Here is a 14899-nt window from a genome sequence, read left to right on the forward strand (position 1 = left end):
GAAAGGAAAGGAAAGAGATCAAACTCATCAAAGTAAAGGTTCATATAAAAAACAAAAAACGTATCATAAGAAAACAATAAACAATCACGTGATCTCGTATTATGATACAAGATTTTTGTAAAATTATCTTCTAAAATATTAACAGTTAAGTTTAAAAATTCCGTATACATCCACATGATTAATTTTTTCCGTATATATTTCGTATACATTAGTTTTTTTAAAAATGAATTGCTTATTAAATATATGGAATTTGTATACGGAATCTATAGAAACGTACATAAAATTTATACAAAACGTATCCTTTCCGTATACATATTTCTTATAGGAACATTAGAGGTGCTTGCCAAGACTCTTTTAGAATTTTGGAATCAAAATTCTAAAATCTAAGCCAATTTCTGATAAAATCTATCTTTTGGAGTTTTGAAACTACAAAGCTAACAACCCTATAAAAAAAGTAAATACGTTTTTTATAATGAAAGATACGTTTTGTATACTGAGAGATACGTCTAGATACGTCTAAATACGTTTTGAGATACCGAAAAATGCACAATTCCGTATCTTGCAAGACACGTTTTGTATACGGAGACACTGAAAAAACGTATCATGTGAGATGCAGAATTGTGCATTTTTCCGTGTCTCAAAACGTATCCAGACGTATCTAGACGTATCTCTCAGTATACAAAACGTATCTTTCAGTATAAAAACGTATCTACTTTTTTTATAGGGCAAATTTATATATATATATTTTACAGTAATTTCAAAATTTTTGAAGTACTTAGCCTATTTTCTGAAAGAAACTACCTGAAGCTTTATTAATTGATTCAATTGCCAAATTATAACAGACCATAAATATATTTGGAATATATTTATACATAAAAATTTGCGTACATAATTGTCGCAGTAAAATATAAATGAAATGACATCAAAAAAATTATAATTATTCATATATGGTTATCTACGGATTTTTAGCCAGTTAAAAAATTTGTCAACGTTCCGATCAATGGATTACTGGTTCGGACCACTAACGTATATGATATAAAAATTTTCTTTAACGTTTCAATTCAATGTTGAATTCATTTTCGCTTAAGATTATTGGATATCATTGTCCGGAGCAAAGCGATATGTCTACGCACTATGAAAAAAAAATCGATCCCGTGAATTTCTCTGCCCGCCACGTGATTGTCACCCAATAAAATCACAAATTTTAGTTTTTCGCTCCAGATTTACGACGGTTCCCGTTTCCTAGTTTAATAATTAATTACAATATATTGTAATAAAATTCAACATTATATTAACGCAATTAAATAAATAGTTTATAAGATTTATATTTAAACTACCAATTCTATACATAAAAGGTTGGAGTATTAAAAAATTATTATCCTGTCGTACGTCATCAAAGTTTTTTTACCTTGTCTCTTATAGATAAAGGTTCAAACTTTATTCTGTAAGATTTGCTTGAGATAATTTATATTCACATGTTATCGGGTATGCAAAAATTGTGGTCGAAGCATTTAGTATGAGTATGATGATAAGCGATGAATTAAAATATATTCTAAAAACAGTATCGTTAACGGATTCACCATATACGTAGTAAAAAGAATGTAAAACCGTTCCAATAACGTTCTTAAATCAATTTTATTATCCCTTAAACTGTAGGGGCTAAAATGAATTTTAAAAAATTTTGAATTTTTAAAATATCTTAAGATCTAGTGATTATAAAAAGATGAAATTATATTTGTTAGATTCCTCTTATTAAGGCGCATTTAATGGTAACAAAATCATAACTCTAAAATTGATAAATAAAAAGTTATATTAATTTATATATTTTTAGATTTTGTAAGTTATCCTGTCACATAATATTTATAGAAGGACAATTTTGTTTCTATCAGATTCTTCTCATTAAAATGCATCAAATGGTGGTAATTTTATATTTCTAGGGTTAATGGATAAAAAGATATTTCAATTTAAAAAATTTAGCTACTATTTGTTATAATTTGTCGATCATTTACTTTTAAAAAATCATTCGATTTTTACTTACAAAACTAGAGTCATACCCTAGGGCCGGTGACCGGCCCTTTCTAAGAGTATGATATATACCATAAATTTTAACACTTATTTGCAGAAACAAAAGTATTGATAAGATATAATTTGAAATAAATAAATAATTTATTTTATTTTTTTTTTCATCTAAAATATTTTAATTTGTTTTTTACGTTTTGATTTAATTGTAATTGGCCTTAAAAGAAGAATTTATAAAAAACAATTTTTTTTAAAAAAATTTTTTCGTTTCTACTTTCTAACCAAAATAAAATAATTCAATAAAATTTATTTCACATGATTAAAACTTAATATTGTAGGATATTTCAAATCAAATTTGGACGATTCTATGTCTACATATTATGTTTTTAATAAATCAATTCATGTAATATATAATTTTTTTTATAAATCAATTCATGTAATATATATTTTAATAAGAAAATTCATATAATTTTCTTTAATAATTAAATTCATATAATGTTTTTAATAATTAAGTTTGTATTATATTTTTAATTATAATTTTTTACTAATAAATATTTTTTTAATAAATAAATTTAATAAATTCGGATATATAATTTTTCTTAATAAATCAATTCATGTAATATATATTTTAATAATTAAATTTGTATAATGTTTTTTAATAATTACTAAATTTGTATAATGCTTTTTTTAATAAATAAACTCGTATAATGTTTTTTAATGAATAAATTTAATAAATTCGGGTATATATATTAAAATTCAGATATATATATATTTTTGGATATATATATTTTTTATATAATTTGGATATATGTAAAATTTAGACATATTTTTTTTTTATATTTGATCAGGTTCATTTAAGAATGTTATTCGCTTTATATATTTAATTTCCTTCAATTCCTATTATAATTAATCCCAAAAATTAGCCTCCTGAACCATGTATACTGTACGAATAATAAATATTTCCTTGATGTTAATATGTAGTTAGCTCCCAGATTTTTGGCCAGCCAAATTGACAATTCATAATTCCTTGATGTCAATATATGGTTAGCTCTTGATTTTTGATCAACCAATTCGGATCATGCTGCAGATCATGATTAATTTTTTTTTTTTATATAAACGACCATTGTTCGTAATATTGAACTCAATATCAACTCAATATCAATATCAATATCAATATCAATTCAATATCAATTCAATACAATATCAATATCAATATCAATATCAATAATATCAATAATATAAAAACGTACCCTATACTTAGCGCATAAGAGCTAACCAAATTAGTAAAATTTTCCTTCCTTTCCAGGATAGCACGATTAGCATAACAACCAATTACAAGGACTATCACTATTAAAATGAAGATCACCTGATATCGTTAACTATATAGTGTGATCTGTATATAGTGTCAAATATTGGTTTATGTAATAAAATATTTTAAGGTATTTAAAAGTGTCTTTAATTAAAAAACAAAATTGCAGGCAAATTTGGCTGCAAAACAGTTTAAGGGATAAAAATTCATCTCTAAATAATAAATGTATATTGACTGATATATAAGAAATAAATTGAATTATTAACTATCTTAAGTCTAATCTAAATTATGTACTGTAAGTCTCATAATACGAAAAACGTCAAAAAGATTTTTTTTTGGAACATACAGTAAGTTGCTACGCCACAATATCAATTCATAAGTTATATTCTTATTTATTTGTTTTGTGGGAAACTGGGAATATTCCCGTTTCCATATTTAAAAATTAAAAAATTTAACTACATTGTATAATTTATAAAGTTTTAAAGCAGTGCATTGGTGTTCTTCCTATAATAGATTATTCCTGTGAGTTTCCGTATCATATTTATGATTTGAATGATAGGAAGTTTGATTTTCGTATTAAAAAAATTAAACAGCACTTTTTTTTAGGCGACATAATGTTAAAAAATTGGTTTTCGTTTTATAGATTCAAAATTCTGAGGTCGGCGGTCGGTTTTATATATTTTTTGTAAGGTAAAATGATAGTCCCAAATTTTTAAGATTTTTTTTTTTTTTAATCTGCAAATTTTCATAAAACTAGGTCGGTGATTATGAGAACCAATTATTTAACGTTGTATCGCTTTATATAAATTAAAAATAAAAGTGAAAACCAGCGAATCATTTCTCTAAGATTTGTAACACACACATATTTGTATTAGGTGACACCCGAGCGTCAAAGAAAACATGTCTAAAATTAGAAGTCATTAACGCCACCAGAATTTATAATAAATGTTACACTGTCGCAAATATACGCTATATATAACCGTCTAGTTTTCCAAGTTTTTTTCGTCAAAAATGTCAAAAATCAGCAACAATTTAGAAACATTAATTTCTGAAGGATGTATCGAATATTATGAATATTCTGATTTTAAAAATATACAACTGATAGGAAAAGGTGCGTCTGGAAGCGTGACTCGTGCTACTTGGAAAGATACTACTACTCGTTTTTTCGCCTTGAAATCTTTTAATAATGATAAACAAACTCATAAAGAAATTGTTAAAGAGGTATAGTAATATTCAATATTTGAATTATTTTTAAAGTATATGTGAAATTAAAATAATTTTTATACAATAATCTTGACTGTGTAAAGTTAACACTTCATCGGAAAGTTGATATTCATGAAAATATTTTACGATTCTACGGAATCTCAAGCGTTGAACCCGGTAAGTATTTAAAATATAGTATAACATTTTGACAAATAATTTAATTACCGTTCCTTTTTTTTAATCCAACATTTTATTTTATTTTATTTTTTTCAGACGAAATGAATCAGATGAAAAAATACTATTTAGTTTTAGAATATGCAGATAGCGACACATTAAACACGTATTTAAATAATCATTTTGATGAACTTAATTGGAATGATAAACTGCGTTTGGCATTTCAATTGACAAGTGCCGTGGAATGTATTCATTGTTGTGGTATTATTCACCGTGACCTAGTAATAACATTTTTTTAATGAATTTGAAATTATTTATTTTATTTGCTCAATTTTAACAAAAATTTTTTTTTAATATAATATATAGCATGCCAAAAATATACTTATACATCAGAAAAGTATTAAATTGGCAGATTTTGGTTTATCAAAAAAAATTTCTGAAGAATCAAGTAACGCGAAAAAAGTATTCGGGGTAGTACCTTATATAGATCCAAAAAGTCTCGATGACCAAAAATATAAATTAAATGAAAAATCTGATATATATGGTATTGGTGTTCTAATGTGGCAAATCTCAAGTGGTCGCCAACCATTTAAAGATAAGGGTTTTGATTATGATGTGCAATTATCTATTGCTATAATTAATGGATTAAGAGAAGAAATTATTGATAAAACTCCCGTCGAATATAGTAATTTATATAAAGGTAATTAATAATCTTTTGTTGATATTTAATTGATTTGTATTTTTCAAAAGAACGAATTAAAAAAAATTATTCAATAAATAGAATGTTGGAAAAACGAACCAAATAATCGTCCAAATATACAGAAAGTTGTTTTAACTCTTAAAGCAATAATTTCTCCTAAACAAGACAATACAATTAATGAAAATTTTTCAGAAGAGAGTGTAATCGATTCATCAGAAAAATATCAAACTATAAGCGATATAATTCCAGATATTAATGAAGATTTATCAATTGACTCAAATATTGGCGTTAATTCCTCAAATGATTTCTCAAATGATAAACCAGATATAAGCACACAAAGAAATTCCGCTCAATTAATAAATATAGTCGATTCTAAAAAATCTGAAAGTAGTTCATCAAATGCACTAAATAAACGGATAAACCCCTCATGTAGAAATGCGATTGAGTTAGCATTAGAAGAAGATGGATTCACCACACTCGACGAAAAAGCAAAAGAACTTATTAAAAAATTGACTGAAACTAAATATTTGCAAGCTTTAAAATTACTTATTGAAAACTTGCAAAATGAATTTACACCTCAAATTCTTCGAGATACTTTAGTTGCTTTAGCAGATCCAACGTCATTTGATTATTACGCAAAACAAAGCGTAGCTAGATTAGAGCTACATTTACGTACATGGGCGGAAGTCCTAGAGAGGGTATGTTTTTCACCAATGTGTCTTAGTAAAGAACTTCAAGATAAAATTCATAATTCTTTGACAAAATTTGCAGAAATATATCACAAAACAACACAAATAATGGAAGAAGGATTTGAGAATAATAATTTTAATCTTAATTTTGACCAACAAAATGATGATGACTGTGAAACAATCACCAAAAATCGAAATTATAATATTGAATTTTTATTAATTCACCTAAGGGATACATTAAATAGCCTGCGTGATGATGAAACTTGGTTTCAAGAAATTATACGAAAAACTAGAGAATTACTTAAGGTTGTCGTGAATATTGTACCCGGAATTCTAACAGCAACTTCTGAGAATACTACTCTAAATAATAGTTGCTCGATATTATCTATGCTTACTCAATTACGCCAAGGTTTAAGTTTTAAATATCCAGTAGCAACATATTATATAGATTGGAGAATCATGTTAATCATACAGTATAATCTTCTTAATTGGACTGATAGTTCTGAAAAAATATTTAATAAAAAATTTGGAGAAATGTTATTAATGGAATATATCTGGGGCTTTTTAGAAAAAGAATGGATTAATACTGCCGAAAAATCTATTTTAAGTTCTCAGATGAAATTTGATGAATTATCAAATAAACTTGTTAAATCTTTTAAAAATACTGGTAGTTTCTCAAATAAACCATTTTCACTGCCACATACTTTATGGTTTGGAATATTGGATATTGCACAAAATCTTATCTTAAGATCCACTCATACAGCAATACATGGACTTGGTTATTACTTAGCAATTGAATCACTTAATAAAGCTCCAAGTAGTTTCATTCAATTTAAAGCAGTAGAAATATTATTACATCTATATAATATTAACAATGAATTATTTTCAATAATAGAAATTGATTTTGATCAATATGTTCAAAAATTAAAAAAAAATAATTTAGAAACAGATCATTTTCAAAATTTGTTATTATTTATGAAAGAAATATGCCTTGAAGATTTTGATATATTAAATAAAAGTGCTAAAATCAATAAAGAAAAAGAAGAAAAAGGAAAAGAGAAAGAAAAAATCTTGGATCAAAATTTATATTTAAAAAAAGATCAATTGTCAAATTATACCATTTTAGAAACTATAGCAGATGAAATGACTTGTCCAGTTAGTAGTGAACCAACAGATCAACTCTGTATTTTAAAATGTCAACATATATTATCTCTGGATAATTTCAAAAAATTAAAACAAAAAAATTGTCCTAAATGTCGAGAAAAAATTGATGATATTGATATCAGATATATTCCACAAAGCACTATTTATAAAAACTTATATTCTTATCTTTTTGAAGCTGGATATATTTTACCTTTAATTGAATCAGAAGATACACATAATCAATGCAATAGTGATTCAGATAATTCAGAGTTTGATACTATGTTGATCAAAAAGAAAAGATTTAGATTAAATTCAAGTATATCGTTGCAATCATTCTTTCCAAAAATTTCAAAAAAGCAACATCCAATGTATCAGAATGCTATAAAAGAATTAAATGAAAATAATTATGAAAAAACTGAATATTATTGTAAAGAATTTTTGAAAATCTTTCCTACAAATTATATTATAAGATGTATTTTAGCTTATACTTATAGGTGTCTTAATAACTATGAACTAGCACATTTATATTTAAAAGAAGCTATTCGTCTAAAAAAAAAGAAACCAATTGCTTATTTTATTTGCGGAGAATTATTCTTTAGACAAAGTAATTATGATAAAGCAATATATAATTTGAACAAATCACTGGAATATAAGACAAAAATAAGTAATTTATATATAATACTTGGGAATAGTTATATTTATAAAGCAGAATCTTGCAATTATAATAATTATAATAATTATTATTATTATTTATCAGAAGCTTTAAAAAATTATAATACCGCTTTACAAAACAATCCATATAATTATTTATGTCTTAAAACTAGTGCATTCATTTATGAAAAGCAAGAATATTATTCTAATGCTTTAAAAATGTTAGATAAATTACTAAGTATTAACAAAAATAATTCATTAATGTTATGTTATTATGGAGAAATTTTAAGTTGTATGAATAAGTTATGGTAAGGCTATATCATACTTTACAAAAGCAAATATTATTGATCCAAATAACGTTCACTATCTAAATAAGAGAAGTATGGCATATTTTGCTTTTCAAGATGACGATAAATATTTATTGGACTTTAAAAAGACCATACAATTAGATCCATTAAATAGTATTGCATACTATTATAAGATATTAATATATATGATAAGATTGAATAATATATATTATGACGGACAATCATTTTTAACAAACTATAGTATAGAAAAAAAGGAAAATATTACTGAAACTATTGTAAAATTTGAAAAATGCATAGAATTAGATCATGATTTTTGGTTGAAATTATGTAAAATTTATGAGATGGAAGAATACAATTTTAATTATCTTGGAATCATTAATAAAATTAATGAATACATGTATAAAGGTAAAAGAGATTTATATTTTTTTTAATAATAATTAACTTTCTAATTTAATAAATTTACAGTACATAGGGTTTATTTTATATCAAACCTTGTAAATTTGGATGATACATATCATCAATTTGAAGAAAGTAATTCAAATAGGTAAGTTATTTATTTTTATTTATTAAATAATCTTTAAATACATTAACATTAATTGATTACTTGTATTATTTAATTTAATAAGTCTAACAGGATATGTATTATCTTTTAAAAATGAGGAGAGTTTGAGTTTGGGTTTGCCAAAATTTTCAACGATTTTTGAAAGTTTTAAATGTTATTGGATCATTTGGAAAATAAATATTAACAAATTATCAGCCAATTGTTTTATAAATTTTGTAATTAAAAAATTTGATTATTTAGATATGGTAAGTTTTGCTAACTATTAAATTCTTTTTTTAGTTCTTATTTAATTATATGATAATGTTTAAAAAATCAATTTCTACACTCAATAGATGCACAAGCAAAAATTGGTTCTTACTTATAATGATTTGTCAAAATATGAGAAGTTAGGTTGGGTTGAATTTAAGCTTCCATATGAATTAGATAACATATGGATTAATGGTATACAAGTTTCGATTGAAATAGAGGGTCTTGTTGACATGGTATATATTATACTTTAATTACCTGTTCAATTATTGTTATATATGTGTCATATATAATTAAAACTTGCATTATTATTATTCATTGAATACAGCAAATAGATTATATTAGATTCATCCCATATAAACAGACTAAAACAAGTAATATACTATCAGGTCATAAAGTTTATTTAAATGTTCCTGAAATTTTCAAGGATAAGTATTTTTCAAGAAAGGAAATGGAGAATTTGCTTGAATTGAAAGACATTATCGGGTAACTTATAAGAAACAACATATTTATTATAATATTTTTTCTTTTTTGCTTTTTTCTTTTTAATTGCCTAGAATTATAAATTTATTTTTCTTATAATATACCTTATATGTTTATAGAGTTGTATTTTATTACTTTGCAATATGTTACAAACATTTAGACCTTTTTAGCATAAAGCTTTATAATAAGCATACAAAAGTTTATCAGGAAGAATTTATGAGATAAAATTTATATAATAATAATTTTCACTTTTATGAATAATCCATAGAATTTAATAAAAATTTTCATTAAATATACTATTTATACATTATGAATAAGACTGACTTCATTTTTGTAATATAAAAATCCAACATTAAAAGTATAGTAAGCCAGAAGTACATTGTAAATTTGATTTACTTACTGTAGTATTTCAATTCAGGTGAAATTCGTCATCCGAATTTAATTTGGATGAAAATCTTGATAAAAAAAATATTTTAAAAATTTAGCTCTATCATTATATTTACAACATTAAATATGATTAAACAGGCAAAATCTGATTACTAGTTCCAGAAATATTTAAAGTTATTTGAAACTTGATATTTTGATGAATCAATTCAAAACTGTGAATTTTCATCTAGATTTTGGTTTAATCCGATCAATATGTATGGATACATGGATTGAAACACTAACTTGCAAAAATATGATCATTACCTTATATGTTTTTAAAAATTTATATGTATTTTTTAAAAAAATTTCTAATGAAATATTCTAACATTATAAAGTTACTATATTCTTAGAAGAATAAATAATCTAAATACAATCTAAAAAGCGTGACTTGTTAAAATTGAAAATTTCAGTTGTTATTGAATAGAAAATAAGCTTTATTAATTTGAAAATAAATATCTACTAAATATTACAAATTACTCAATGAAGAATAGCTTCTTAATACTTTTGATAAAGAATATATTGAGACTTTTCATATGGGCTGATTTGTCTACCTTTAATTAAAATATTGATTTTATTACATTTTTATTATACAAAATACTATATAATATACAGTAAATTGGAGTGAATATTAAAAAATTTTTATTTAATGTTATTATACTATAATTTGGTAAATATTTCTTTTAAATTGATATAATTCTTAGCACTTACTATATATGTTAAAAATTTGTATCTCAACTTTAAACGCAGATCCAATGATCCAATCGGCAAGCTCTTTTTTCGCTCATATAGACCTGATCAAAGGCTTTCCAAAGAGCCTAAATTTATAAAAAATGGATCAGTGGATCCCAAGATATTTGCATTTAAGCATGTTAAAAAGTTCGTACTTAACTTTAAACGTAAATATCTCCGGATCTAATGATTCAATCAGAGAGCTCTTTTTTCACCTATAAAGTCTGGAACGAGCCTAAAGTTATAGAAAATGGATCAGTGAATCTTGATATATTTGCGTCTAAAGATGGTAATACAAACTCTTAAAGCTACTAAGACTATATAAATTTTTATTTTACTTTATATTTTATTAAAACATACTTACTTTTTAACAATATATGTTAAAAATTCTATATATATGAGAAATGGGTTTTTTATTAGTGAAATAGGTTTTTTATACATCTCTTACATCTCTTTTACATTTAATAATTTAAGTTTTGCAAATGTAAATTTTTGTTCAACTTATTATTTAGTCAAGTGATCATCAATCAGATGATTTTTTGGTATTACAAAACAATTTTGAGTAACGAAAATTGTGAAATCAATTCAATAACTCTTTTTAATGCAGAGTAAACAAATCAGCCCATATGTCTTGATTCAGATTAAGAGCATCAAAAATCTTTTTTTTTACAGGATGCCAAAAAATAATATATAAATACTATATAAATACATAAATACATTTTATATTCAACCTGTTTTAACTTATCCATCTGTTATTGTCAATCTCAGCAAGCCATTCAGGATTGATTGATTAATTATATAAGAATAATAACAGTCTCTAGTTGTCTTAGCCAGGGTAAAATGTGCTGAAAATCCATTATCCCGAATATTTTTTTTGAGGAACTTAAGAACTGGACATCACATCTCCACCCCTTTTATATTCTGCAGACTGACTTGGTTGGCAAAATGATTCTTCCCTTTTATAATACATATTAAGTATGTTGGTTGATATATATATTTAATTAGAATTAATATATTAAATTTACCATTTGTAACACATTCAGAGATCCCTTTTTAATCCTTTTACAATGTAAAATTATACTTTAAGAATAAAGTCCATTTCAGTGTAATTTTCATCAACTAGTAAATTTTCACACTATTGTTAACTTCAAAAAGACTATATTAATAAATAAAAGTATTCAGAATAGAACATAATAAACAATAATACAACCAATTTTAATACATACAAGTCACTATAAATTTTACTAATTTTGTAAAATCATGGTATTAGCTGACAATACAAAATTTATAGTATTATTTTCTTGTAATACAGTCTGAAAAACAAAGATTATACATATATGCACACACATATTTTGCTTACCTTCTATATTTTTATAATAAATTTATTTACTTTTTGGTCCATTTCAGGAATCTTAAGAATTTTTTTGTGGTTTTTGTCTTCTCTCACATATATTGATGATCTTCCATAAAGAACCATTCATTCATGTGTTCTAAAAAATCACTAATTTTAAACATACTGTGTTTTAAAGTTTCCTTTTCACATTTCTTTTTGTTGAACCCATCATTGTTCTTCATTTTCTTAAATTTATGAAAAAAAAAAACAGATTGTGAACAAGCTAGCCAAAAAAGTAAGGAACTAACAATGAAATTAAAAATGTTGTATATAGACATACTAACTTCTTATCCTCTGGTATACATGATCATTTCAGATTTATCACAACCTTCATCTGTTTTGCATTATTTTGAAATATGAAATATGTAAGCATATAAATTAGCATAAACATACTACTAAAATAATTATGAAGAGTTACCTTTTCTTTCTTAGAAAAAAGTTCTTGACCATTTGATATCTTATTCTGTAGTGATTAATCCTGTATTCATGATTGAACCTGCTTGTACAAGTATTCACTTTTTTACCAATTTTACTATCCTAATAAGATTTAGAAAATTAGCAATATTTTCAAATAATATACCCCTAATACCCATCCCATCAAAACATCATCATCTGTGTCCCAACACTGGTTTTGTGGCTTGGCAAGCTTGAATGACAAGAAACTAAGAAGGTCTCTGTCACATCACTTAGGCTGTTATAGAGAGAGCTTTTATGAAAGTAGAAGAGTAGCAGTATACAAATAAAATGAGGGATTTTAAGAGTCCTCATTTTCCACCATCAATAAATTTGAAGTAAATTTCAACCATGGATGGTTAATATGTCTATTTTTTTAAATATGAAATATGGTAAAAATTTTCCATAATTATTATAGTAAATTATAATAAACTTAATTTTTCTTAATTTCTCAGTAAACATTGAATTACAATATTTTCAGAGTATAAACTAGCTAAATTTTGTTATAAATAAATTCAGTAAACAAAAAAGATAAGATTTGTTATATAATGATAATATGAAAAAGAAAAAAATTTTGGATCATAAATATATTAAAGATCACATGTCCATCATATCTACTTTCTCGTCACTTTCTATTTTTCGTGCTCAACAATTGTTTTAAGATCTTTAATATACTTATTTATCTTTTTTTAGGAATGGTTCTTAATTTTATTCCTCTATAAAACTGAGAATACTCCATTTACTATCAAAATATTTTTCATTTCAGCACTATTCTTAGGTTTACAGTAGTTGACAGGTTTAAGTTTGACCGTTATCACTATCATTATTCTTTTAGAATTTCTAATAAATAATTCTTGATGTTGTAGCTTTCTTCTTTACATTAAACATAACAAACAATATCAAACAATATAAAGATTTTGATCGACTATATAAAAGAATTATTAATGATCACATGATAACTCCTGAGAACTCTAAAAATTATATTTAAGGATATAAATAAGTTATATTTAAGACCGAAAATAAAAATAAATTATATTTAAGACTAAAATAAAATCATTTAAGACTGAAAATAAAATAAAAATAAATTATATTTAAGACCGAAAATAAAATAAAAATAAAAATAATTTATATTTAAGACTGAAAATAAAAGAAAATAAAAATAAAAATAAATTATATTTATGACCGAAAATAAAAGAAAATAAAAATAAAAATAAATTATATTTAAGAACTGAAATATAATTAAGTTATATTTAAGACCGAAAATAAAAATAAATTATTTATGACCGAAAATAAAAATCATATTTATGGCTGAGGGTTTCAGTTAGTGTCATAGCGGTTGCAAATTAGAATTCTGTGTACGTTGTGATTACTGAATGATTATAATTACAGGACGATTACAGGACGAACATTGTTCGATTTTTGTTCGGTAATCGTCCCGTAATCTAATAATATTTTTTTTATCAGATGATCTATAGGCGGGTAGGACAGTTTTGAAAAGCGCAATAATAAAGTCTCTCATTTGAACCCTTTAGGTCCTTCCACCGAACATAAGGTCATTTGTCATTTAAGTGATTTATGATATAATCCTTATTTAAGCAGACAGCAAAGTTAAAGTATGTTATTGAGTTCGGGAAGTAACATTATAAAGAGCATGAAAAACAAGAAAATGAGTTACAATATAAAAAATCTTCCAACACGTAATGCTAGCACATTGTCATAAAAGAGCACGTGTAACAACCTTTGGATACACGACTGTCCAAAAAATAAATGGGGAGGGGCAACCGATCGAGACGACTAAAAAAAACCTAAGACTAAACACTATCCTACAAAAGGGGGAAATGTGAAGGAAAAAAGAAGTTGTGTATTATCCTCTCAGTACATAACCTATAAATAGAAAATCAAAAAAAAAAAACCATTAATATGGAGATTAATATGTATATTACAGATTTTATCCTCCTGCGTCTCTAATCGTTTAAGTAACTTTATTAACGATTTGACCACAGCTCGCGTATCTTTAGAGCCTGACGGCTTTTCGGAGTTGTTGCGTTATTGCGGTCCTTTTTAGATTTCGAGGATTTCATCTTCTTATCTCTTTTGGTCTTAAGAACGAAGATTTGGGATCAGACGAATGACGAATCTGATTTCTTTGAATTATCCTTCTTTTTCGAAGGTTTGGATGCGTTAGGGGCCCATATCTTGATTGGTTGTTCACGTTCGAGGACTTATTTAAGAGGTTCATGTGAATCAAAATAGAGTATTCCCATTCGTATACCTTAGTCTGGTTGTAATTAATGAATGATATTTGCCTGAATAGGGTGCCAATAAGTCCGACTCAGACTTGCCCTCCGGAAATTCAAATCTTGCTTGATAACGCGTATGTTCCTTTCGTCCTTGAATTTTCAATGTACTGG

At 25.0% G+C, this 14899-nt stretch overlaps 1 protein-coding gene across 1 annotated transcript; it reads left to right on the forward strand.

Annotated features, from left to right (window-relative positions):
* Positions 1 to 4339: 4339 nt before the first annotated feature.
* On the forward strand, positions 4340 to 9494 carry OCT59_006332 (uncharacterized protein; the record flags this gene model as incomplete). Its single annotated transcript, XM_066141203.1, has 10 exons — positions 4340 to 4549; positions 4636 to 4708; positions 4805 to 4986; positions 5072 to 5405; positions 5487 to 8109; positions 8192 to 8601; positions 8662 to 8740; positions 8823 to 9003; positions 9091 to 9240; positions 9333 to 9494. The coding sequence occupies 10 exons, from the start codon at positions 4340 to 4342 to the stop codon at positions 9492 to 9494; spliced, it is 4404 nt and encodes a 1467-aa protein (XP_065998017.1).
* Positions 9495 to 14899: the final 5405 nt, after the last annotated feature.

This window comes from Rhizophagus irregularis, chromosome 14 (assembly GCF_026210795.1).
Source record: "Rhizophagus irregularis chromosome 14, complete sequence".
NCBI classification, from domain to species: domain Eukaryota; kingdom Fungi; phylum Glomeromycota; class Glomeromycetes; order Glomerales; family Glomeraceae; genus Rhizophagus; species Rhizophagus irregularis.